Source organism: Takifugu flavidus, chromosome 17 (genome assembly GCF_003711565.1).
Source record: "Takifugu flavidus isolate HTHZ2018 chromosome 17, ASM371156v2, whole genome shotgun sequence".
Classification (NCBI taxonomy): Eukaryota; Metazoa; Chordata; class Actinopteri; order Tetraodontiformes; family Tetraodontidae; genus Takifugu; species Takifugu flavidus.
The window spans coordinates 10,049,765-10,076,556 of record NC_079536.1 but is presented as its reverse complement, the minus strand read 5'-3'; the positions used below and the strand labels follow the sequence as shown (position 1 = coordinate 10,076,556).

Here is a 26,792-nt window from a genome sequence, read left to right as displayed (position 1 = left end):
TGCATTCAGGTACAAAAATGACAGCAAAAAAATAAAAAAATAAAAGTCTTAAGTTTTCCGGTAAGATCGTGGCCAAACTCAAAGATTGAGTCGTTGAATTTTCCATAATTTTGATAAGTCACAGACGGATAGACAGACCGGCAGAATGTCTGTCTGTCTAAGCACCAGCAGAAAAGGGTTTCTGCGCTGGAAAAACCGCTGCAAACGGAACATTTCGGTCCATTAACTTTTCTTATTGGAACTTGTGTAATTACTAGGGGTGTGGATGTAACAACTGCCTCATTAATGCATACATGCAAACATGTTTTGAATGAAAACATCAACCTGATGTTGAGTGTGAGCTAATAGTCAAGTACACTGTTGCGTTTCATCGCCTCCGTCCAGCTCAGCCCCCGCTTGATTAGCCTATTAAGACAAAGTTAATTTGATTTTGCTGAAATGAGATTAACTGGCAAATGCTAAGGATGCTTAACAAGATTATCATTTTCAGTTTACTTAAGAGAAATATGTTTTTGTTTAAAAGCTTTACATCCTTTTTTAGCGTTACTTCTTTAGCTGAGACGCAGGCAGAGACTTTTCTGCGGATGGTTGAATGGGGAGCTGCGTAAGTTCCACAAACTGCAGAAACGGAGACACGGACACGCGCATAACGAGTCACGCACGCCGCTGGTTCCTCGTAAAGGGGCGTGTAGAGCTGGCAGGGACTCAAAGCCGCTGCATTTGCATCACAGATGGAACCAGGAGCGGTGGCGCACGGAGTCCGCGGAATCCTTTCAAACTTCTTTTAAATAAAACTGGACTTTTGTGTTCACCAACAGAAGCTGCGGCTCTGTGACGTTTGTGGGACTATTTGTCCCTCTCGCTGGTGGGATTTAACTTGTGACGGCGCTGAACGGCAGAACACCAGAAAGCCGGAGAGACCAGCGGGGAGGAGGCTTGTCTGTACGCGGAGAAGAGAGCGAATCTCCCGGCTCGGCTGTGCGTCTTTGCGCGGTAGAGAGCGAACGGGACCGTCCTGCGGGTCAACCGCGTGAAATACAGGGAGCAGCTGGGAAATAAGCTGCTCTCCCCTGAGCTGAAGAAAAAAAATCAGGTGTCGTTTCTGAGAAAATCGCAGGAAAGAAATAGCAGGAAGCCCTTCGGATACTCCACGCATGTTTGAAGTGGACAGAACAGGGTTGGATGCCGGCGGGGTTGCGAGTGTTCAAGACGCAGGTGACTGCAGCTGTTTTCTTATTTTACTTTTAGTGTTTATGCCTAGAGCACGATAACTGCTTAAAGAATCAGAGTCTGCGTTTCTTCCAAGATTCATGACATTTTATACCATTTTCAAACACGTTCCCGTCTTGTGACTTAAGTTGAATCCATTCTACCATGCATATTGAAACTTTTTTAAAAAAATAAAAAAATGTCCCAATCGTATTACCATTCATCATGTCTATAGGACCGGACTGTTTTTATGATGCAGTTGAGCCGAGCATTCATCTGATCTGCTCCCTTTTATGCAGTGTGACCCATTGAGGGGGGCTTCCAAGAAAATGTCTCTAGGCTGATATAATTTACGCTTTAATCAATTTCCTTTAAATTCCAGTGCTCTACTTTGATGGTGTCACTGTTGTGGGACATGTTTTGACTACTGATGCTTTTGGATACGACTAGTGCGTAAAAGGACAGCAAGGAAATGAAAGACGGAAAGACACATTCTATTATTTATCTCCTGGAGGGAGAAAAGTGGGCCTGTAATAACGCTGCAGTGCAGATATAATTTCACAAGAGTGGCTAGGTCAGTGTGGGACATGCTGTGTTTGGAAGGCACACTGAGGAACTTCAGTTGATCAGTTCCGTGTATCAGATAAGATGTTTAATTTCAGACGGGGGACCTCGGCTTGCTGCGATGGCTGGGGTCCAGATTCTAACCAATGTGAATGTCAGTGTTCGCCACATGTCATATTAGGTGGTCCTGGTGAGGGGAGAGTCCTCTTCTGTCTCCCTATAATACTTCTATTTATTTAACGGTAGAAAGGGACGAAGGTTTGAGAGAGAGAGGGTGGGAGGGAGAGAAGGAGAGAGAGAAAGAGAGAGAGATGCCACTTAACTGAGCGCTAGTGCGCTCTGACTCAGTGTGCATCTCCGTTTACACATAAAGACACGGAGCTTCTCTCCATATAGCTCTGCTGTAGTTGCGCTCAAGCCAATCATCAACCTCCCCGGTTCCCCACAGAGGGGCTATAGAAGTAGAACTTTGGGAAAGGGGTGTAGCCTTGTCTTTACACTCTTATTTGCATCGGTAATAGTGAGTTCAGGCAGAGTTTGGGATTCATCCAGAGCGCTCGCAGGCACAGTACGCATTCCCTAACCTGACCACATCTCCGTCTCTCCCTTCTTATTCCACAGCCCGGGATTACCTCCTACCTTATCATTTGACGGAGTAAAGCGACTTTTTCTAAGGAGTGGGACGTTTCGTTACTTCTCTTGGTTTCTTTTGGAGTGGATATGGAACAGTCGGTGCTGGAGAGAGCTGCGCACCCGGCACAGGCGAGAGCCAACAGGAGCTGAGCGGCATGATGCGAACGACCTGAGCCAGCAGATACAGCAGTTTGTTTTTTTCTTTAAAAAAGTAAATAAATAAAAAATCAAGACAATATTCAACCCAGGAAGAGGGACTAGATTCACCCCAAAACCCCTTAAGGAGTTTAATTTTTGGCGCTTTTTGTATGCGTAATTTTCTTTTCTTTTTTTTTTTTTGAAGAAACAAGGATGCATTGTGGATTTGTCTTTATCCTGTTCATGGGAATCTCTTTGGTGGTCAATGCTGTCAAAAACGGTAAGTGTGAGACATGATATTTATATAGATAAAGCCTGTATGTACTCTAGAAAGCTACTTATCCAAATATTATTCTAAAACTTAACCTTTTGTGAGCTCCGTTGATCTTTTGTCAAACTGGCAGGACAGTCACCTTCCATATTCTACTAAGAACTCCCAAAAATCCCCTTCTATTACATGTCGTTAATGCTCAATGTAGACTTTATGGACACAAAAGCGCCTTTATGGACATAAAAGTGCCTTCTAGGTCAGTCTTCTTTACATAGAATAGATTTTTCTACCGTGCTTGGTGCGTTTCAAAGATTCATAACCGCGATTTTTGTTTTGATTGCACAATTGCACGATCGTATCACAACGACTTTTCCAACACGCACACCTAAATTTTACGACACCATCAACGAAAAAGTGCGCGTTATGAACCGCGATGAAGTTCAAAAAAGTTCGACCCAACCGAACAGAACTTCCTTTTACAGATTTCGTTTTTAAATTTTACTTTGTTTCTTCAGTTGTGTCCAGTTTGATTACGTATTCTGTGAGTCCAAAGCACAGATGGCCAAAGACAGAAAGTTTTTTGGTACAAACTTGCTGGATTTCAACGATTCAGAACCTCTTTGGAGCGTCTTCAGTTAGGCTTTTTTTTTTTTTTTTTTTAAAGAAGTATGCTATTTATTACTATTATATCACGAGTTGTTTTACAATAATAGGGAATATTTAGCATTCTTCCCTCCGATTTGATATGAATAAAATATCACCAAGGGAACACAATAAAACTGGAGTTTTTATTCCAGGTAAATTGTTTTGGTTTGGAAAATTTACGATTGGAGATTCAGTAAAAATCGATGCAATTACTATAATATTTACTTTGTGTATTGTGCACAAAGGTGTAAACACATCTCCGTTACTATTGTCACTCGTCCTGCAGATAAATGTGGAGGCAACATCAGAATCTCGTCGGCCAGCTACCTCACCTCGCCAGGATACCCCATGTCTTATGCCCCTTCTCAGAGATGCACATGGGTGATATCTGCGCCTGGTCCCCACCAGCGGATCCTCATCAACTTCAATCCGCATTTCGACCTGGAGGATCGCGAATGCAAGTGAGTCGCGCCGCCAGTCTGAGCTCTTCGGGAGCAGAAATGCGTAAAACAACCCATCCTGAAGATCATATAAAAGGAAAGAACTTAACGCATTTTTCAACTCTGAAAAAGTGGGTGAGCGACAAAATGGAACTGCAAAAATTAGCCTTCTGGATTTTTTTTCTTTTCTTGGTAGGGTTCAATTTGTGAAACCGCACTGTGATACGTTTATTTATATTTGATACACATAAATATATGTGGGTGGGGGAAGGGATGATGGAGTTCGGGCCCTCTTTTCCCTCGTGCATTGCACGTGAAACTACGCCATCTAGTGTCCGAAGGCTCCGAGAAGCCGCCGGCTCTGCGCGACATGAGTTGCAGTTTCACCCCTGCCATTTGGGTTTAGAGCGGGTCATCTTTGTGGAATGAAATGCCCCCCCCCCCCCCCGACACACACACACACACACACACATTACACAAACACAACCATCTTACTCTTCACACAAATACATACAACCCCTACCTTTTCATAATACACAATCTCTCCTTTGTTACTTATGGCTGTCATCTGATTCCAACTCACAATTAGCTTTCAGTACTAATCTAAGTGGAAGCTCTCAGTGACAGTTAGTTACTGATCCTTATTTGACTTTAAGTTGTGAGCTGTCACATTCAACAAAAGGCTAAGCGGCTAACTTGTTGTCAGATAGATGGTTTAAGCTGATGAAATCGGAGAGAGACAGTAATGTGATGAGCTGGTGTCACTGTGGTTGGCCTAAGGTGAGCCTCAGCCCGTGCAGGCGGCCTTGTGCTGATTACCCCGTCCATGCATGCGTGGTTTAGAGAGCGGGTGTCGGTGCCTCTGCCCTGCTCTTTCTAAGCTGTTTATTTTCGCTGCAGGGCCTGAAAGACAATGGGGCTCTGCTGGATCCTGTCACTGTATCTCCGATCCACCCAAAGTCTAGACCCTGTGCCTCTTTTTGTCCTCCCTCACTATACATTTGAATGCTTTTTACTGTCATTATTAATCCTGGATTTTATTCTGGCGTTAACCTTATTTTTAACTGCTGTCAGAGATTTATGGCAGGCTGAATGCGGCTGTCTTTTGAAGGCTGGATGCTCCTTGACACTACTTTCAGGTCCAATTTCAGCACCAGAGGGACTATTAAACTGTCCAAGATTCTCAGTTTGAAAGAGGGCGAGGAAAGGACAGGAAGTGAGGGGTGGAGTGGTGGGTCACAGTAACAATGCTTGTTCTAATCAAATTAGCCAGGAATGAATTTCCTGTGTCTAAACACATGCAGTAAAACAGATTTTAGTCCCCCCAGGCTAAAGATTGGCAGCCCCCCAGTTGAAAATTGTGTGGACTTTGTTTTTAGGTGATATGATGACAGATCGCTAATCTCAGTTTTTTTTATCATCTTTTGCAGCAGGTGGATTTTATTGTGGGTGTGTGTTGTGACGTTTGTGGTATGTTATACCTCATTCAGAGCAACCCAACCATATCAATACCTATATTCAGGCCCCTCTAAAGAGTCGCGCAAATGGCTGTGCTAACAAATGACATCTAAACAACCACAAAACCTTCTGTGATTCACGTGGGCCACACAGAACCTGGCCTGTTTCCTATTTATAGCAATATACCGTTTAATTTTTAAAGTTTTAATGGAGTGGATTTTCATGGGCGTCTAGTTCATAATGTGTTTCACCATGTGCGACTTTATCCATGAAAGACGAGCCATGTGGCCAAGAAGGTAACTTCATTTCCCCTTAATTCCAAATTACAGCATAATGTAACATGAGAGAAGGGTTATTGTGTTAATCGCTGACAAGGCATGTCAAGGGTAACCTGATTATAGGAGAGGAATTGTTTCTCATATCTCTAGACAGTAGTTTGGTGTGATCTGTGTTGGAGTCAATATGTTCTTACAAACTCCCCTCACCAAACAAGGCCATGCAGAATGGAAACTGATGAGAGCCTGAGTGGGGCTCCTTATCTGATGGACTGGCGGGGCGGGTGGAGGTGAGGAAGAGGGCTGCGATGCATGCTTCAGTGCACTGCCTTGCAATCTAATTAATGGGTAAATGGAACACACATGCACCACATGTTCCTCAACATGGCTGTTATCAGCAAACCAAACAAGAAGCACTCAAAGTGGAGCTCGTCAAAGAAAAAAAAAAGGCCTTTTTGCTGAGTGCCATGATGGCGTTCGGTGCACGTGCACACTACCCTTGACCGGTTTGTTTGGGCAAGTGCAGAGGCCTCTATCATGAGAGCAGGAGGAGGAAAACACTTCATCTCAGAGATAAGGCGACTAAATGAGCCCTGCAATTCTAAATGCAGAACGTGTTTACCTTTCACGCATGGCTGTAGACTTTCACAGAGCAGAGTTTCAGGGGCCACCCCTGCCACTCTCCCAGCTCACAAAGTTGGAGGCAGAGCCCACATCAAGGCAAATATGTGACATCAGTTCAGCTTTGAAAATCAGTCGAATGAGCAAGGTAAGCTCAACTTAAAACAACCCTGAAGTAAACAGGCTGACTTTTGTTCAAATCCATTCCATTCTCTGTTTTTGAAATCTGATAAGGCCTGTCTGATTCTGGCGTCTGAATCCAAGCAGGTGCCAGGGACCTCATAACACAGATTTATTTAATTTATAGGGTAGATAACTTGAGTTTTGAAGGAAGTTTTGGTTCATAAATAGCTGACAAGATCATACTGAGCTACAAGCTGTTCTCACCATCTTCTTCTTTCCAGCCCAAGTAGGAGAACCAACTTTCTATAGACATACTGGACTCCAGACAACATTATGAATCATTGATGGCACCAGATTTGCTGACTGAGCAAGAAGAACTTTTTCAGCCCAGTGGAATCTTTCGCAGGCAGTCGGTCTAGGCTGCACTGTCAAAAACAGGGGAAAAGGAAGAAGCTTCAGTCTCTGTGCTTTCCTCTTTGTCTGGAGGATATTTTTCTGAACTCCACAGAGATTTTAGTGAGACACCTTGTGCGGAGGAGTTCTAGGTGGATACAGTTTAGCTATATGGCGGGTGCCAAGCAGCGGGTATGTTTGAGGAATGCTGTCTCAGGTGGAAATCAAGGGGGATTTCAAAGACAACCAAAAACCTTCCACCTCACCATATTTTTAGAGGTCTGAAAGTATACCTGTGTGTCTGTAGCTCAATGCTTTGAAAAGCGCGCTTGCCTCCTTTAATTGTCCCCACTCTCTGTCCCGAGTGCCCCTTTACACCAATATCCCTGCTGGGAGCTGCTGGGCCTGCTGGGAAGGCAAACATTCTTTGCACGCACCTTCCACAATAGACATCCTGCCCTTCCTGGCATTCCTGACAGGCCTGGACTCCAGGGATGACTAACAGCAACTTTGGGGGGAGTTGAGTCAGTCTTTGTCATGTAGAACCCCACGAACTCCTCTGAGATGTGGTCATAGGTCCCTCCAGAGAATGCCACTTAATTCTAGAAAGAGAGGGTAGAGAAAGGATTTGTGGGAAAAGATTCAAGCCTGACTACATCATCACTCCTCTTTTTCCCTTTATAGTAAATATGATGTATATAATGTATAGTCATTATTACAATAACATAAAAGAGTGGATGGAGCTTCCCTGTTGGGGATCAGTAATAACTCCTAACTGAATCTGAAATCAGCTCTCCTTACCACTCTCGCTCCCTTCTCATGCTCCTCTGTAGAGCAACCATGGACAAATGCGGCTGTGTGACCATTCAGCCATTGTCCTGGTGAAAAATGAAGGTATTAGCACAACAGGAATCTTTACTAAACTGTTGTGTGGCAGTAAAGATTTTGAGAGAAGATGGCCAAGGGTACAAGCCTCGATGATGTTTTTAATGCTTTTACCCCACATGGTGCTTTTTTTCAACTTTTCTTGGCTCGTTTTGACTTATTTTCTATTGGTGTCAGATGGCTTATTTCCTATCACAAGTAACAACACCTCCGTAGCTGGTTGTCATAGCAACCGACAATGACACTATTGTCATGCAGCCCACAATTATGTATATGATTTCACACACAAAACAATGCGGCATATGGAGGCGTTTGTGTTTCTACTTCTTGCTATGTGGTTAAAGTAAACATGAGCACATTATTACACAGGTTATTATATATCACACAGGACAGAGAAGCATCTGTGCATTGTTTCAAAGTGAAACCAAAAAACACAGACAACAGGATAAAACCCAAGCTGGGTGACTTTTTATAGCCAGAGTGTTGGACAATAGCAGGACAATAGCAGTCAAAATTATGCACCTGGCCTTTTCCTCAGACTCCAACCGTTCACAACAGAGAACCAATTGCATTTAAAAAATTGACCATGAAAGGCCTGTCAGAGAGCAATCCTATTTATGGTATTGTTTGCTCTTCACAGCAATTAGATCAGACCTTATTTGGCACTGTGGGAAGACTTCCAGATGCAAATGTGAGCACATCTTACATTTCATTGACAGTACATCCTCCTGTTTGGCATCTGCAAAACATCCTTTTACATAGAGGCTGAGAAATTCAAAGCCAATGAAAGCCTCAGCCTCAGCCAGTGTTTCACCCTCTTAATTAACGACAGGGCAGAATAGGCAGGACAGTAGACAGAGATGTTGCATCACAAAGCTATTGACCTTCACTCTCATTACTCTCATTTCTGCCCTTCATTTCTTTTAAACATGAGGGGCTGCTCCCTGGCTAATGAGTGGGATTAAAGTGGACCCATGCACATGTGTGCCTGCATGTATGCAATATGCATGTGACCATGGGGTTGACAGTCCTCTTTCTTTCATCTGCTGGTGAAGTGTTTCACCTTGGATGTTGCTTGGAAGGGCAGTCTGATTGAAAAGCATTCTGGCCGTGGCATCTGCCATCCACCCCGCTGCTCTGTCACCACTTTGATTCATGCACCGCCTGACCAAAACCAGGAGGCGAGCCACTCTACCTCACAGCAGGAGGGGGGTCCACTTCACAGTAGAGGAGCAGGAAAACAGGAAAGAAGGAGCGGAAAACACAAAGACTAGACAAGGCCTGCACTCCTAAATATCCCAATGCATCAGTCACATATCATCATACAGTCTCATGCATATCTTTGTTGCATTTCTCATTTTTATGTGGGAGGTAGTGCCCCAGGAATGAGTGTCAGTAACCTTTATCTGGCATGCAGTTAATGAATTCTTCTTTTCCTGTCCAGTATTAGCAATACAAACATCCTTATATGGAATTTTCTTGTGAAATAGATCAGTGACCTACACAGCTTAGATGTCAGCACTGTGCTGGAGGAGAGAAAAAAATGAGATTGCCAAATTTGGCCTTTTCTGAATGTGGACTCATATTGACAGGAAGAAATTGCTTACTCATTTTTCATTCTGTCACACAATTCAATACGGCCTTTTAGTTTGCAAAGGACAGCCAGCAGTAGGTGCCCCCCCCCCCCCCCCCCCCCCCCCCGCCCCCAACCCCCAACCCCCACCCCGAACAGGTTATTGTCACTTACCTGTTTTTCTTTCTATCAAATGATATTCAAGTGTCCCAGTGATGGGGAGCATTGATGAATAAGGAACAAACTCAGTTCAGGCTATGTGGGTAGGGAAGCTTCAATCAGGGGTGGATCATGTTGAGATTACACCTCCCAATGTCTTACTTCTCCTCCTGTCACAGAGGAGAAAGGCAAAAGAAAGCTTAGTTTAGCTGAACTGATCAAAAGATCTACTTTAATACGCCGTGTCAAGGCTTGTCAAACAGGTTTCATTCAGTGGTCCAACCTTGAAGGGATGTGTGACTTTGACTGATGTGGCCCTGGTCCTACGCTTGCCACTTTGTTTCCCTCACATTCTGTTGCTTGTAGATCCTCAAGCAGTGGTAGGGAGTAAGTGCTCGACCGCAAGGTCCTTCATTCAAACAATGAGGCAAGTCTCCAGAGAGGTGCTGGGTGAAGCAAAGTTTGTTTGCAGTGGGTAAGAGGGTTTTGTAGTTAGGAAGTAAAGCCAAGCACTTGCCTGTCTCAGTCTCACATCCCTGGGACAGGAGAGCTCTGTGCTCAGCAGGCCATCAACTCATCGGTGTTTCTCTACCACTCAGCACTGCGTGATTCGGCAAAGGCGTCAAGCCGACAGTGATTGATGGGGTGGTACCCCACTGCACTTGATTCAATTAGAGCCACTCACAGTCCCTCTCTTTGTTTGCTCTTTGCTGGATCTCTCCCCACTAAATTGACATCATTAGTTGTAGTCTTTTCTTTTGCATCGCACCCACTGTTCCAGTATTTCCCTTATGACTTTATTTCTTTTGTTAGGTAGCTGGGAATTGACTGTAAATTTCAGCCCACAGCAACCATTGTGGCATTATCACAGTAGGGTGGTTCTGAAAGTGCTATTAGCAGGCCATATCTCTGGTGAGTGGCCAGTCTTTATAGAATGTCTGTTACGTACATAGGGATAAGTAAGAAGTCCCTTAAAACCTTGATGTGAAAACCTTCAGGGTGTCCAAAGATGATACCCCAGGACAGTCAACTTTCATGTTGGCAAAAAAGTTCAAATTTTATGCGAGAGTCACCTTTGGGATGTAGGAAAATGCTGGCTCACCTTCAGCACTTAGTTCAGGTCTTCAGTGCCAAGCATTCAGCCTCTTAGCTCAGTAGCACCACCGAAGCAATGCAGTGCTTGGCATAAGGCCTTCACAGCATGACCTGTTTGGCTTTTGAAGTGCTGCATCACTGGAAAAAATTAAGCTTTCCCTGCCCAACCAGACCAAAGCAACCATGGGAAGAAAGATGTGGTTTTAAATGGTAAATATTGTATTGATGAGCTCATTCGCATTCCAGGGAAATTGAACCCTTACTGCATTTCTTAGCCAACATGTATCTATTATTAAACTTATTTTGTTTTGTCCCTCTGCCTTTTACTGTCCCCAATGTATTTTGTATGGTCACAAGTTTCCTGTGTGGTTTGCCATCAGGTTTGCTGCTTCTGGCTGACTATTCCTGCTGTATTATACTCAGTTAAGGAGATAGTGAGGCTTTACTGTCTCTCTACCCCCCCAGCCAAGCAGTTGCACATCCAGCCAGATGACCGGGTCATGGAACACCCAGCCCAGACTGCTCTCTGACCTAGCAACTCTGCAGCCCCCCCCCCCCCCCCCCCGCATTGAGTACAGTGAAAAGAATAAGAAGAGAGAAAGAATGCCAGGGAGCGGGGGTGGGGGGTGGGAGTGAGTGGTTGGTTGGAACATTTAATTGAATAATTCCCAGTGCAGTTATTACTTCTATTGCCCTCAGGCCACCAGCCATTATGGAGCCATGTAAAAGAAACTTGCTGGTGGGAGGATGTTTCATGATACTTCCTTAGCTTCATCCCAGCACCTATTTGTCAACCTTATTTGTGTAGTTGCAACTGTGACATAAATTCAACAAATCCCTGTGAAATTCCATGGGAATTTTGCCCATTGTTTTAAATGCGTATCTGCATTTCCGTAATTGCAGCTCAAGATTTCAAGGCACAGCACCAAAGGCATTTCCTCGTTTGATGCTTTCAACGACTTATTTGAGACTCAAATACACAAATCTGTGATTTTCAGCCATTTTCTACCACAGAACACAGATTGACAAATAAGCAAACAAATAAATAAATAAATAAATAAAAAGAAACACAAAGAGAGTCCAGTGAACTAAGTGAAAGAAACTTGTGTTTCCACAGAGCTGAAATAATCCAACACTCCAGTCACTGCTTCCTTTATATTGGCCGTTTTTCATTTGCATATTTTAATAGACATTTTGAAGTCCTTCAAATGAGTAAGATTTGAGTGTTAATAATTGGGGGAAAAAGTCAATCAATGGATTACAATGCTTCAAATTTATTTTTAAACTAGAATAAAATAAAAACAACACATTTAAAGCCACATTGCGTGTTACAAAAAGTCAGGATGGATTGATCGGTTATTTACACGTCTCTCTTTTGTTTCTCTTCCTGCTCTTTTTTATCAACTGGAGCACTTAGAAGCCTTAGTACTCCTATATCTCCCTCGCCAGTCTGTTTCCTTTTCACCCGGCAACAGCGTCATCGCACCTACCACGCTTTCTGTCTTTTCCTGCCCACTGCAGAGACGAGAGATTTGAACAGCACCCAAAAGCTTTACCTCTGTTTGACCCCCATCCTCAACTCCCCTCATCTTCCCCCCTTCCTCCTCTGCTCTCCTCCTGTGGTCTCCTCCTCCTCCTTCTGCTTCTTTTGATTCCTCTAACTGCAGCCTGATCCTCTTGGCCCAGACACAGTCCATTACTCAGCAGGGTGCATCCCTAACTTTTCCCAGCAATCTGAATATTCCATTCTAATATTATTGTTTGGTCACCGCCTGGTAGGATTCAAAGTTATGCTTCATTCAGGTCCCTGTGAAGTTCAGTAGGTCATTGGCGCAAGGATGCTGACAATACATGTTTCCTCATGTTTCTTTTTCTTGTCAGACCCCGATGATACACATCCATGTCCACAGGGGCAGGATATCCAGTAATCTTGTGTCCACTAACAAACCCCACCCTTTTCTGGCATACTCCAAACAAACGGGACACTGTTCTTGATTTGACGTGGCTAAATGTCGTTAAGGTCTTGACAAAAAAATATCCAGATTAGCAGTGAGCATAGCTGAGAATTTCTGCCTTGTTTAATCATTAATGGCAAGGCAGGAGATGTGACACCCAGTTAGGATTAAGACCTGCTTCAACATATTATTGAAGGAAAAAGCAGAAGAAATCAGTTTATCTAGGTAGACCTTCATCTTCCAAGGTGATTCTGGCTCCAGTGACTTCAGTTTCTAAAGTCTGACTCTGATACATTAAAAGTCCAAATATATTCCCATTTAATTGATATGTCCTGTCCCAAGTGTGGTTGGAGAATCTGAGCATCAGTTATATTTTCTTCTAGAATATACTGCAATATGAGATGAGTTCAGGTCCCCTCAGTTTGGGATGAGGCTTAAAATTCCTACTGCGTTACTACATCATGATTATACAGTAGGCTGGAATGAGGCTGCATGAAGGGGGGGGGGGGGGCATGCAACATAAACATAGTAAGGGCAGTAACTTTACAAAGGCAGTCTACACGTGTTAGCCTGCTGTGTCACACCAGCCCCACATGTTATTTTTACCCTTGACTTCTCATTGTAGTATCATCTGAGCCCCACCGCAGACCCCTGTGGAGGATTCTCTCCTCGCTCACCTCTGTGTGCCCCTCTCTTCTGCGTAATCAGAGATTCTCTCAAATGTCAAGTTGGAGCCATTCGCTGCTGTAATGGTTCCAAGAAATGACCTGAAGTGCTTCTCTTTCTGCCCTTTCCCTGTCCACTTTTTTATACTTTCCTATCGCATCTTTAAATCTCTCCAGTTGTTTTTTATTCCTAATGTCAATTTTCTATATTTGTTTCTGGGTTTGTACAAACTCATGAATCCTTTTTGACATTGATTCAGGGAATCGTCGTCAACAAGCGGCGGTATTCTGTCGGCATTGTCATGCATTGCTGGATTTTATTTTGAAATTCAGCCAGTATCCACCAAAAGTAGGCCTCTTCACATTAACATCAATGAACAAAATATCTTGAATACTAAAATTACAAAAAACACACTATGTATTGACAAACATAAGTGGTTATCATATGTAAAAACAAAATCTATCAGTTAAGATCAGCATCTTACTCTGCTGCCTTGTTTGTCTTTTTCAGTCACGAGACCGGCTTTGCTAGGTAGCAAATGTCATCCCTCCATGTTTTAGGAATGGATTTTACATTTGAATTCAGTCAGTTTCAGTGGGAAACAGATATTTTGACTGATCATTTCTAACGCTGCCCTTTCTGATCCAAACAGAGGACTGTATTTTCTGGCTAAACTGTTGATACATAATTCCTTGCCACTGTTGCTTGTCTGGGGTTAGGCCCTGGGATTCTGGAAAGCGCCTTGAAACAATTTTAATTGTATAAGACGCTATACAAATAAAGATTGATTTGATTTGATTTGATAATTGCTTGCATTTAATTATGTTGTTCTGACCTGTTTGTCATGCTCCAGATTATTGTCATTTTAAGCGGTCAAATAGGCACAGCTATGAATGAGGCCTCGGGCATGTTCATAGACGTCCATGGGAATGGGAAAGTCAGCTGAACTTAGTCCTTTCATGTGAGGTGGGGGGAGATATTTAGTCAACACACTAACAGAGGCAGCTTTTGTGGTCACTTTTATTTCCCCTGCCTGTTTTTACCCTCCCACCCTTATGGTTCTAGGTCACAGCAGTATGAGCCGGTTCTGTGCTCTATAAAAAAAAAAGACCCCTCCCCACCCCGCCCACACACAAAATGTAAAGGGTTAGGGCTGAATTCACTATCTCAGCTCATGCTCAATAAAGCAATATTGTGCCAGCTGCACAGGGAGGGGGGATTAAATAATTGGGTGTAAGTAGCCAAATTCATTCATCTGATTGTTGACGGCAGCAGTGTAATTATGAAGGCTAATGGGTGGTGGCAAACTAAATCCATCACTGCTAATGAAAACTTCTCTTCACAAGTGTGAGTATGCAGCTTAGGAAGGGCCACAACATCGAACCATGTTCACCATGCGACCGTGTTCCAACCTGTGGTGTCGACACTTAAAGAGGCCAGCTGGGCAGTTGTGGCAGAGCGTTCCATCTTTTTTATATCTTCCATCCATCCATCCATCCATGTGGCAACATCATAGCGAGCAAAGCAATTGTGCCCTCCTGCCTTCACTGACAAGCCACCACTTCTGAACCCATCAGCTGTGATTGGTTGGCAGTTTATCCTGCCATGTGGGTTCCCATGTTGAGATGCTTTCAACAGTCTGCACATTTAGCTGAAGGAAAGCTTTTGAAAATTCATAATAAACATTCCTCGTGGAAATAGTTTCAGAAATTTAGCGGGAAAAAACAACCAATAATGGCCGTTTTAATTTATCTTTACATGGTGGAATTACATCTAGCATTCAGGGAAGACATGAAGATGCATCTGCTGCAAGCGCGAGTCACTGGTGTGAATGTTTTACTGATTCTGAAGGGAATAAAACAGTTGCAATTTGCTAAACATGTGCTGCAAATATCCCAATAGGAGGGAGAATACCTCAAGACAAACAGTTGTAATAGTATCAGCCACCAGGAACGGTTATACACTTATAGATCATCAGCTCCTCCCTAATGGCTCCCAAATTTCAATATTTTGCCCATAATCGTTGCTAAATTAACTGTAAACAATCATATTTACCTCAGTTGAAAAAAATTAGGCTAAATTTAACTGTGTGCTTTGAGTAGACTGAAGAATTTTGAAGAACGATATAGTAGCTGTAAGTTTTGTTCTTTAATGAGGTTTCATTGTATCTTTACATTCACTCAACATTGATTTGGGTTCACGTGAACCGAGAGCTTCCTGTAAGGAGACATTGCTCTTGAATGCAACAAGGCACAGATGGGAAATTGATATCCTCTGGGCACACTAAAAGTATGTTGGATAAGCTCCTCTTATGTTGATGATTTTAGTTTTTCATTTATTTTCTTGGAGACCCAGGTGACACTTTGTAAGTCGTTAATATGAGAAGTCGTCAGGAGTTTGAGTTCTCTGACAACTGAATACAAAATGCTGTTCTCTGTTGATTTCCCTAGGACCCACAGAGCTCTCCCAAGTTAATTTCAGAGGTCTTTTCCACCTTTTGACATGGAAGGCGACATGTTTTCATGCAGTAGAACATGTGCTGTGACAGCCACCAGAGAGAGGAACTGGGGCATTTGTGTTTTTATCCATCTGAGTGGATGAAAGTAAGAAAATCTCTTGTTTTGGTGATTTCCATAAGTTTGAGCTTATAAATGGCCTGATTAAAAACTCTAACTGATTGTATGAGGCTTATACAGTCTGTCGTGGCATTATTCCATTGCCTCTGATATGGTTCTACAAAGGCAACACAATCTAACAGACATTTATAGTGGGAGGAAAGATTATTTCCATGGGAAAGCTTCAGGCAATATAACCGTTATATTGTTAGGCCGGTGGTTTGTCGCCTTCTCTTCGGCTTCATGAGGAGGGCTAATGTTCTTGTTTGACACTAGCGGATTGCTTTCTCTCTGTGCCTGCAGAAAGAAAGCAGGCTAATACATTTGAGTCGGTGAAGTGAAGGTCGTTGAGAATTACATACATTCAAACCTCCGCTGCCACCAACCCCAGCACCCCTCTCTTTTTCTCCTTTAATTTCCCCATTGGATTGGAAAACCATTTTCACTATTAGCAGCGTGGTAGGCAGCTCAACGTGTGTGTATGTGTACACATGTTTGCGTGTGTGTATGTGTGGGGCCTGTGTGTGGCGGGCCCACCCAGACCCAAACAGTATAGATGGATAAATAGGTGCACGGCTCAACTGGACTTTATTTTGACAATGAGTAAGAGTGACAACCATGCGTTGCTGAGCAGGGTTTACTGAATAGAGAAACGCCATTCATGTTCTCTTCTGTTACAAGTCATAAGTTCAACTTGGAAATTTGCATTACAGTTATGCTGTGAATTTATCCCTCGTCTCCTCGATGAGAATCTAAGATCAAAGCCTTGTTGGAAGCCATTGTCCACTTATCCTAGTAACCATTCTGGGGGGCTTAAAAAGAGACATCTTACCCTTTCCAGTGTGCACCACCTGCAGATGTTGCTCTTGTGCCTAATCTGTGTTTTATGTGCTTGGTCAGAAAGGTTCAATCTGAGGTTGGTCCAAAAGGGTGTAAATCTTCAACTACAGGAGAGGCCCAAAATGTTGGACCACATTGTTACATCCAGGATTTTTAATTAAATAAAAATAAAAATTATCGTTCCAATTTTTTTCTCCCATTTTTCTGAGCTTATACATGGAGACCTGGGTAATTCTCTCCCATCTACGGAATCACGGCCCAAGAAGTGAGCCGTCACGAGGGTTCCGACCACTTGATTGGAGCTATTTAATGCGGCTCTTCCAAGCATAATGTCCTCCAGATGATAAGGGCCTGGTTAGATGGTATACTTGAGCAGAACAGCATAAAAAACATTGGAGTTCTGGCTGACACATGAGTCATTTAGGCACAAATAGAGACATTTTCAAAAAGGAGGTCTGTCTCTTTCCTTCCTTGCACAGCGAGAATCCCCAGGGCGTATTCTCTCTGCCATCTGCATCATTTCTCTCCCACTGCGCCGTCTTTTACAGGGGGGACATCCAAGCTGTAGCAGCAGAGTGCAAATGCAATAAACAGCTTTTTCAGGAAGTGTGGGGAGTTGGAATTGAGAGTAAAATTGGAGCATTCTTCTTGTTTAGGTGGTGAATAGGGTGAAATGAAAACATGATGTTAATCGACTGTTAATGGGGCTGCAGTAAAATCAGAATGTGCATATGTTTAATGCTTAGCTTAAGGTTTTCTGTTATGGGGGGGTTTGGCTTTAAATTCCTCACCACCCGCATAAATATTTGCTCTGGTGACTAAAATAACAATGATGTCATTGCAGCAGAAAGGAAAAAAAACTAGGGGAGCATTTCAAACTAAATAATGAGCACTGTTTAGCTGCAGAGGATGGGGGTGGAATGACGTTGTAAACACCACGTGCAACTAGTATTTTTTACTGCGCTGCAGGTGATAAAGTCAAAGAACAAAGTGGTAGTCGTGTAAGGTGAACTCGGTTGTTGCCACAGGTGGAAGACGTCTAAAAACACTACAGGGAGGAATAAAAAGAGGTGCTTAAGGAATGGACTTATCATAGAAGTTGAATGTTTTCATTGAAAAATGAGGTTCCACGGACACAAACCTGTGTTAGAGCCAGTTTTCTGTCCAGAAATGTTCATCCTACATACTAAAATTTTAAAGAAACAAGAGACTTGACAGCTCTATGTCATCTTAAATCTCCGAGCGGAAACAAGAGTGAGGTCATCCATCCTTTGACACCTCCTCAGGGGACCCAATTTTCAGTATCACTTCAGGATGTCTCTACATTAAGTTCCTCTGTTCCGCTAGCTGAGTCCAATAAATTGTTGTAATATTCTGATAAAAGCCCAAAAGATCTGCTTTCTCACCTCCTCTGTCTCACCTCTCGCCTCTCCTGAAGATGGAGGATGAAGTCAGTAGAATTGCTTTTATTGGGTCTCAAATGAAATTGCAGGACTCTTGTGGCACGTTATCAAAAGCTGGGCAAGAATGTTCCCTTAAGTGGTGGAAAAAGGGGCAGGTACAAGCGTTATGGGCAATTAAGAACTGTGGAAACCTGATCTGAAATCTGCTTCTGGAGTGGAGCTCACAGTCAAAACACAACATGGAAAAGTCATCTGAGACGTCACATGTTGGCACACATGCAGAAGTGAAAAACCAAAAAACCACAAATCATATTCATTTAATGTACACTGTTAACAAGGTCCTAAATGCACATGTTGATAACCAGAAGGTACTTAGACTACCCTCACCACCCATTCAGCTACCATCTCCAGTTTCACATGCCAGAATGTGTGTGTGTGTGTGTGTGTGTGTGTATGTGTGTGTGTGTGTGTGTGTGTGTGTGTGTGTGTGTGTGTGTGTGTGTGTGTACCTACATTTGTGCATGATGGCTCCTTTTCTCAATTTCAAAGTTATTTTTCCTCTTCTGCTCCTAAACTCTGTGCCAGCTCAATTAAGTGGCTGTTGCCTTCAATAGCTGTGGGTCTGAAATTCCATTTGAATGTGGTGTGTGATGGAGCGTGTGTGTGGAGCAGCTCTAACACCTGCTCCTTCGATACCCTACCCTGAACCTCCGTCCAGGATAATAGTTCTTTCTGAGCCCATTTTCTCCTATACAGCTGATATGCACACGTACAGTTAGTGCATGGCTGCGGTTCGGTGGTAGATAAACAACTGGTCAGCGCACACACATGTGTGTGTATGTATGTTTGTAAATTTGGTCAATATAATAAAAGCATAGACTGCCCACCTGTTCTCTGAGTTTCAACCTGGAGACCTCATTAGCACATAATGTTTCATGTCCACTACATTGCCTACACAATATGCTGTGTGTATATCTGCATTCAGATGCTCCTCTGAGAATCAAGGACTTGTAAGGGTTGTGTTAATTATCACAGTGCAACTCACTTGTACAGAACCTGAACAAGAGCAGATTTGACAAATGAAACCAAAACCTGTGAAATTATTAAAGCCACATCCCCCATTGTCTTGCCCAGGTATGACTATGTGGAGGTACGAGACGGCGTGGACGAGAGCGGTCAGCTCGTGGGGAAGTACTGTGGGAAGATTGCACCCTCCCCGGTCGTGTCCTCGGGAAACCAGCTCTTCATCAAGTTTGTGTCCGACTATGAGACACACGGAGCAGGTTTCTCCATCCGATATGAGATCTTCAAGACAGGTGGGTGGCCTGCACACAGATGCTCTTAACTAAAATCATGAATTTGCTTGGTGAAGTCACTCAAACGCAGCCACAGTGACCTTCTCTGTCAGCATTCTCTATATGTGTTTACAGTCATTGTGATATAATGAAGGCGCCCAAGCTTAAAATAATGCAATCACAGTATGGGAAGCAATAGGCTCGATTCAAATGCAACAAATCCCAGGTCCATATGGGCTGTGAATGTAGCAGCTTTTTCCATTTGTGAATTATTATACGATTTGCAACAAATGTCCGCCATCTTGTTGGATAACAGTGGAGCAGCCTATAATCGACCTTTTGGGCTGTTTCATTCTAGAATCAGGTAGCTGCTTATTATGAGGTTTCAAAACAAAGGACAGCATTTCCTGTTAGTTTGCTGACTTCCTTCGGGTAGATTAAAAAGAGGAGGTGGAGTGGAGTGAGACTTGAGGGCAGACAGGTGCTACAGATTCCACTTTCATTAATTAACCTTAGCAGCAGTCTATAGGATGCTCCCCCTGGTGACCTCTGAGACATGATGAATGGCCCGACCTTCCCTTTAATCTGGGCTTGAGTGTGTTGGTGCTTGTGTTTGTTCGCTTCAGCTTCTGCGTGTCACCAACACGGCGGGGCAGCTGCTGGAGTCTATTTACGAGATCAAAGCATCACTCCACCCCGACATTGGCAAACTCATCTGCACACATCACCTCATCCCCTTGATAGGCTTGTTAAATCTACTACATTCCTCCCACAAATAGCCCGGTATTTTCCAGTCTCATCTGTTTGCCAGCACTAATTATAAATGAGGCATGTTGGGCACAGCGGTGATAAGAGATGAAACTGATGAGCATGCACACGGCACTGAGATGAAAAGAATGTGGACAGAAGGTAGTCGGGGGATAAATTCCGGACATGAAACTCATGTTTCAAGAACCTTACCTGTTAAGTCATTGCAAGTAAAATTATGTTATTTGGTATCAAGGTGCTATCGAGCAATTAAAGGTAATGCTTAGAGGCTGAAGTACTTCAGTATTCTATACATTCAGACCCTCATTATCCTTGGGATTTATTCTGTGTTTTGACTACTGCAGCGCTGGCCGTCGCCCAGAACAAGGCTCCGAGATCAATTAACAGCTCTGTTTGTTAAAGAACCGAGCTGGGAGTCAGAGTGGGCAGAATAGCCAAGCTTATCAACAAGCAGGGTATTAGCTGGGAAAACATTGTGTTTGCTAATACATGTAACATTAATGACGGCACACAGATGTTCCGATAGCGTAGAGTGGAACGAGAGGCTCACACTCATGCATGCCAATGAAGGGAAATGCAAAGAATGCGAGTTGTTTATCACAGCTAGGCCTGGGGATCAGGAATCGCAAACGCCTTTTATCTGGTGGAATTTTTTTATCTCTAAAAACAAGCAAAGGTCATGTGAAAGATGAACATGGCCACAGAGCAGAGCTATGTAAACACATGCTCCCCATCGGAATCGCATGCCAACTTGCCCATGTGTGTTTACATATGCCGGCATTTAAACTATAATCTATGTAAATAGGCCTTCACACATGGTAACATGCTGGCATTTGCAGCCTTAGCTCTCATCAGTGGTATTCAGTGTAAAGTTGGTCCTGAAGGGAGCAAGTCGTGCAATCCTTCGTCCCATCCAGCCGTCTTAATTAGCATGGGCTATTTATTTTATAGCCTGCAAATTGGCAGAAGTGCTTCATTGGTTGATGTCTGGTGAGAGACTGAGCGTAAGATGGCGCAGATGAGGAGGGTACAAGAGAATAGCTGGGGAAGGAGCCATATTTAGGCTGAACAGAGGAGCTCGACGAGATCTTTAGTGTTATAGTAAGTTCAGCAAATGTTTCCATCGGCCAAAATCTTCCCTTGATGTTTGACCCTCCAGGCCTACAAAGTTCCACGCTCCAGCACCACTATGTTAGTTTCCATTTCCACATTATTATATGAAATTTATTAATGACAATTCAATGGGATAGGGTTGAAAATGTCAAAAAAGAGAATTACCTACTGTGTCTCAACAAAAGAAATTTTGTTTTTATATTTTGGTGCTTTCATTGTAAGAACACACCTGTGAAAATAATTTCAAGGTTTATATGTTTCAGGGAGCCTAACAGCACCATGTTCTGCTTTAATGGGCTCCTCACTCTGATGGCATAGGTCACATCTGTGATGGAGACAGACTGTCATCACACATGGGCCTCATAGAAACCAAAAACAACAAAACTTTTCCAACAGGAGCCAACAGGAGGCTACCAGACCCACCCAACCTCCCACTGCCACCCCAAACCCAGCCCATCTAAAGACACTATGTCACAGAAAGCTGGCAATGCCATAAATACCAGGTCAGCACTGAGCTGGTTCCTTTCCGTTCCATCTGTTTCGATGATGTGCTGGCTTCAGGTTAATGTTTAATGCACCGCTGAAAGGGTTAATTCTCCAGTGACAATTAAACCCCCCATCAGTGTGGCATAAGGATAAACAGGGGGGTGTCATGGAAGATTGTAAACCAGGCTAATGATCAGCCAGAAAGCAGCACGGAAAATAAACACTGGTGATTTACTTACCAGCCCAAGAACAACACCTCCAGCCCCTCTGTCTCCGGCCACTAATAACCCTCACCAAGGAGCGAGGGGGAGATGGAAATAAGGAGAATGGATATGTGGGTAGGGAGACAGAGAGGGGTTTGAGAATGAAAACAGCACAAGGCTGACACATTAAATGCCTGTTCCCTGGCTCGGTATTGTTTTAATGATTAACCTTCAGCCACTGTTCAGCTTTCAGCACTTAAAGCAATAGAGATGCTCCATCATCAGCAAGAGTAAAGCACTGAACCGCGCTGGCTTTATTATCAAATCATATTTATTTAATCTTTATAATAAATCTGCAACACTTGCACAGTTGAAATCAAAGCCCCATTAAATATCAGTTTGCCGTACTGTTAAACAAACCCTAATCCCTGAACGTAGGCGAAGCTGAGTGACACTTGTTTATTCCCAGTCCAGAGAAGAAGAGCGCCGTATAAACAGGAATCCATTACAGCTGGCAGTAAATGTTTGAGAACCCTCTTGGAGGTTGCTGGTTAATGTTGTGCATTCAAGGTTATTTCCTTTCCTCTTCCTGTTATAAACTCGGCTGTTTGTTTAAAAAGAAGCAGAGTTTGTTGTAGCTGTTATATCTGGGATTAAATCAAAGAATGTGTGTTTCCTGTCAGCCTTACCTTTCTACCTTCTTCTACCTTTCTTATAGAAAATAGCTGATTAAATAATTAATAGATAATCACTTCCCAAACTCGATTTTCTTAGTCAAAATAAGAGAACTCTCTGAGAACTCTTGACTAAACACTTCACATAGAGGTGTAGATGTTTGCATTTATATGCGATTGCTGATGGACATGTAAACAGGACGGTGGATGGTCTGATTCCCAGGAAGTGTTGTTTAGCAAGATATCCCATCCCCTGGAACAAGGAAGGGCGCTGATTGCGTACGAGACAGCTTTCAGCCCCGCAGTAGCATACATTCATCTTCTGACATTCCTTTTCAACACGTTCTTACTGCCCGCATGGACTCGGTGGGGAAAAGCAGGACCACTATCAGTGAGCAGCTTTGATAGAGCTTCTGAGGTGTGCCAGAAAGGATTCCCCATGTGAAGGGGGTGTAAGCGATCGTTTGGCTGATAGTCTGATCTATCTTGGCCCTCCGACATTCTTCTCGGTTTTACTGTGATTCATTCAATGAGCCATTAAATGTTTAATGTTCGTGCCCTAAATCACTATTTATGCATAATCAGCATAATAACAATATGAATTTAGAGGTGTTTTATGTGTTTTTAGTGCTAGCGGTTTCAGGATTTCAGAGGTTTTCAAAATGAGTCATGACCAGTGGCCAAAACTGTTCTGGTCAGCTACTGAGCGGAAAAAAGGGGTCACAACGGAAGCCATTGAAATGGATAGAAACCAATATCCAAAGGAACTACTCCACAAAGACCTTTGGTTCCTTTCACAGGCATCTAATGTGCTGCACTCAAGATCCTGCTTTCAAAGAAGAATGCTTTTATTTTGTTGTTTTCTTTCTTTCTTTTTTTTCCATGACAAACCTGTCTGATATTTCTCTCAACTATGTGAGTTAAAGTGCAAAACTGAAGCCTTCAGCAACACTTTCATCTCAGTGATGCTTCTGCTACAAACAAAGTCTTTCCATTTTTCCAACAGTAAATACAAGGGGAAACTGTGAAATTAAAGGTACTCGCTTTTCTTGAAAGCTGCGCTTTAGCTGCCACACTAAATGTCAGCTCTCTTTAGAAAGAAAATGCCCACTGGTGCTTGCTTTTTTGGAAAATCAACAAGACTCCTTTCACTTACTGGTGGTCAGGATGGAGCGGGTCTGATGGCCATGAATGTGGAGCCCAGTAAGATGCTGGAGTAACAGCGGAATTGCATTTTACCATCATCATCATTGAGGCTGCAACATGGAGGCGCTATCTTTTGATAAATCGGAGCAATTTTGGTTCCGATATGCTCCATCTGCTTCCATCCTGTGGACTCTCAAAGGGACATGAAATTGATATCATCCTGGGTATATGCCTGCCAATAATGACAACAAATAATTACCTTGGGTGACAGTTAGCCCTGATTTTTCTCAGATGTGAGTGTGTGTGTGTATGTGTGTGTGTGTGTGTGTGTGTGTGTGTGTGTGTGTGTGTGTGTGTGTATGTATGCGTGTGTGTGTGTGTGTGTGTGTGTGTGTGTTGTGTGTGTGTGTGTGTGTAAGCCTGGCAAACATATTGTAATATCTCTTTCTGTCAATCTGGCAGCTGTCTGCTTCACTTCTTATCACATAATTCATTCTTAAATCATAATCTTAATGATTGGTTAACATGAAAAAGCCTGTGTTAACTCATCAGCTGAATGGCAGCTCTCCAGGGAGCTGTGAATAAACATTTTGACTTTTCCTTCTGTAAAAATGTGCATTTCAAGTGAGAATGTGTGCTGATGCACACCAAGCCATCATCTTCACCTCCCATCAGCTAAGCTAGAATTTCCCTGAGCACCTCTCGAATGTTTTGCAGACGCGTTCTGATGACAGAGCCAGGTTTCTGTTGAGAAAATCAAGCTATTTATTCTTGATTCTATCATCCTGGTGACTGAAGTGTTTCACTAATGTGTATATTAACGGTCCAGATGTTCTGAGAACTACAGATTTAATGCAATAAGACGGGGGAAAAGTTACCAAAGTACTTAGGGGAGAAGTATTAAGGGGGACATCTGTCTCTGGGTTGTGAAACACTCAGCAGATGAGCTGCAACAGAGAACCATTCAATATCAACACTGTAAAATCACTCTCCAGTGATTACTTACAGTCTCTTAAAAGGTGCCTTTCTGTCTTACTTGCATCCCTGTTTCATCTCTTCTCCTCATGTTGCCTTTGTATCTTATTCCTGTAGGCCCAGAATGTTCCAGAAACTTCACCTCCAACAGCGGTGTCATAAAGTCCCCTGGCTTTCCAGAGAAATACCCAAACAACCTTGACTGCACATTCATGATCTTCGCTCCCAAGATGTCTGAGATCATTTTGGAGTTTGAGAGTTTTGAGTTGGAACCAGACCAAACGCCCCCTGCTGGTGTGTTCTGCCGCTATGACCGGCTGGAGATTTGGGATGGCTTTCCTGGAGGTAAGCAAAGTGCATATCTAAGCTGCAAAAAATGAGATGAAACGGATCCCAATACAAGGTGAACTGTTGCTGTATCATAGTAAAACCAATTATAGCAGCAGGTCAAAAGAAAAGTGATGCTCCCATAGCCTGGCACAAGGCTTTGAACTGAGCGAACAAAGTCACCTTTGAAATTTCTAGTTTTTTCTCCAAGGCTTTCGCAACGCGGGGCCACAAGGAAGCTTTTCTCACCCGTTACTGGGTGAGAAAAAAGCCAAACCCATCTCAGCATTCAGGGGTGCGCAGCATTCTCTGCTTTAAGCAAAAACAACTGAATTAACATCATCATATCTATTTAAAATGACTTTTCTAGTTTCAAGTAGAAAGGGACTCGCCTCTCAACCAATTTGAACTGTACAGCATTGACCTTTGATCCCAGATACTCATTTAAATCCCTCCCCCTTGAGGTGGGACACATTTCATCCTCAACATTTGTGTTAATTAAAGCTTGCTGAGCTGAGAATATTGCAAATCACTTTATTAGCACATGTTAATATTAATGTTACATAGAACAGCTTAAAAGAGATGTTTCCGCTGGTACCTCTGACTTTTAATTCTTGAGGTCTATCACTTGAAGGACCTGCTCCGGCATGCTTTTGTCCTGTGCTGAGCCTATTTGGGGCAGCAACTAGACACTATCAATTCACACCCTTCGTGTGTTGTTGCATGTGACAGACTGCCTTGTGCAAAAATAAACCACAGGGGTAATATAGTGTACTGAATTTTGCCATTTGTGGTGTTGCCAGATGGGTCGATAGTGTGTTAGCACAGAAGGCTGAAGGTTCACTGGCCTTTGCAGTGTGCAGAGACGGGTGATGTCTGGACAAAGGCAGGGCTCCGTGAGGCACGGGAAGGGGGGGATAACACCTCCCGATCCCTGCACTCTCTTCAAAGCACACCATAGTGGACTGGCACTACTTTGGCACTCTTCCCTCGAGGAACGCACAGGCAGATGTTCTTTAATATTTCATAGCACTGGTGGAGTCAAGCAGATAATCCAAGGGAAGATGTTTTTTCTTCCTTTCTTTTTTTCCAGCCCGAGCTTTGGTGGCTTTAAATGCACATTTCTACTATCACGCACATGTGCCAGGCACCAGAACTATGAAGATTAATTTGAGCCAGTTCCACCTCTGACTTGTAAACTCCCGGGGGAAGGCTTGTGCATTTAATGTAGGGGCCGGACTGAAAGGGTCATGTTTTGGATGACAGGAGGCCACAGAAAAGCAGGACTGTCACTCACCACTGATCACAGCATTACTAATCACAGATAAGCTGCAGGTCTCTTCACACCACTGTGAGCACACACCGATGAATGTACATGGATCATAGGACACATCAGAAAAATGGAGCAAGGTCAATGTCCTCTCCTGCTCTGCTGCACCCTTGTTACCCCATATCTATAGATTTATTGTAATATTTCTTCTCCTCTTCCCAGACAACACCATCATGCAACAAAGAGTGATCAAACAATTGTGGGTTTAACTTTAACAGTTTTAACTGTTCAAAGCAAATATTGTACCTCCTTTTTCTTAGCTGACTGGTTTCAGGTTTACTCTTGAGCCTCAGGCACAAACAGCATGTGACTTCTCTGTCTCCACCTACAGTCATTATCTAAACTGTTGAAACTACAGTTTAGGAGCACAGAGAGGCGGTATCCCTTTTATATGAATGTAGTGTACAGCTGGCAGCATGCAGTTGTAAATACATCATAGTAGTCCCCCCTTCTCTTTACATTTTCGTCTGCATTTGCAGGCCTGGAAATGCCCCTTCTGCGCTATTACTGCTTT

General features: G+C 43.2%; 1 protein-coding gene across 3 annotated transcripts in view; it reads left to right on the top strand.

Moving 5' to 3' along the window:
• Positions 1-712: 712 nt before the first annotated feature.
• The window catches only part of nrp1a (neuropilin 1a), a 53,464-nt gene continuing 27,384 nt past the window's right edge, over positions 713-26,792 (top strand). For 2 of the 3 annotated variants that reach the window (XM_057013427.1, XM_057013426.1), the window contains exons 1-5: positions 714-1,215; positions 2,395-2,824; positions 3,747-3,921; positions 19,096-19,277; positions 24,739-24,966. In XM_057013427.1, coding sequence (XP_056869407.1) covers positions 2,758-2,824; positions 3,747-3,921; positions 19,096-19,277; positions 24,739-24,966 — 652 coding nt within the window. In that variant the 5' untranslated portion in view covers positions 714-1,215; positions 2,395-2,757. Of the gene's footprint in view, positions 1,216-2,394; positions 2,825-3,746; positions 3,922-19,095; positions 19,278-24,738; positions 24,967-26,792 lie in introns of all 3 variants that reach the window. The other variant, XM_057013428.1, reaches the window with a different exon arrangement.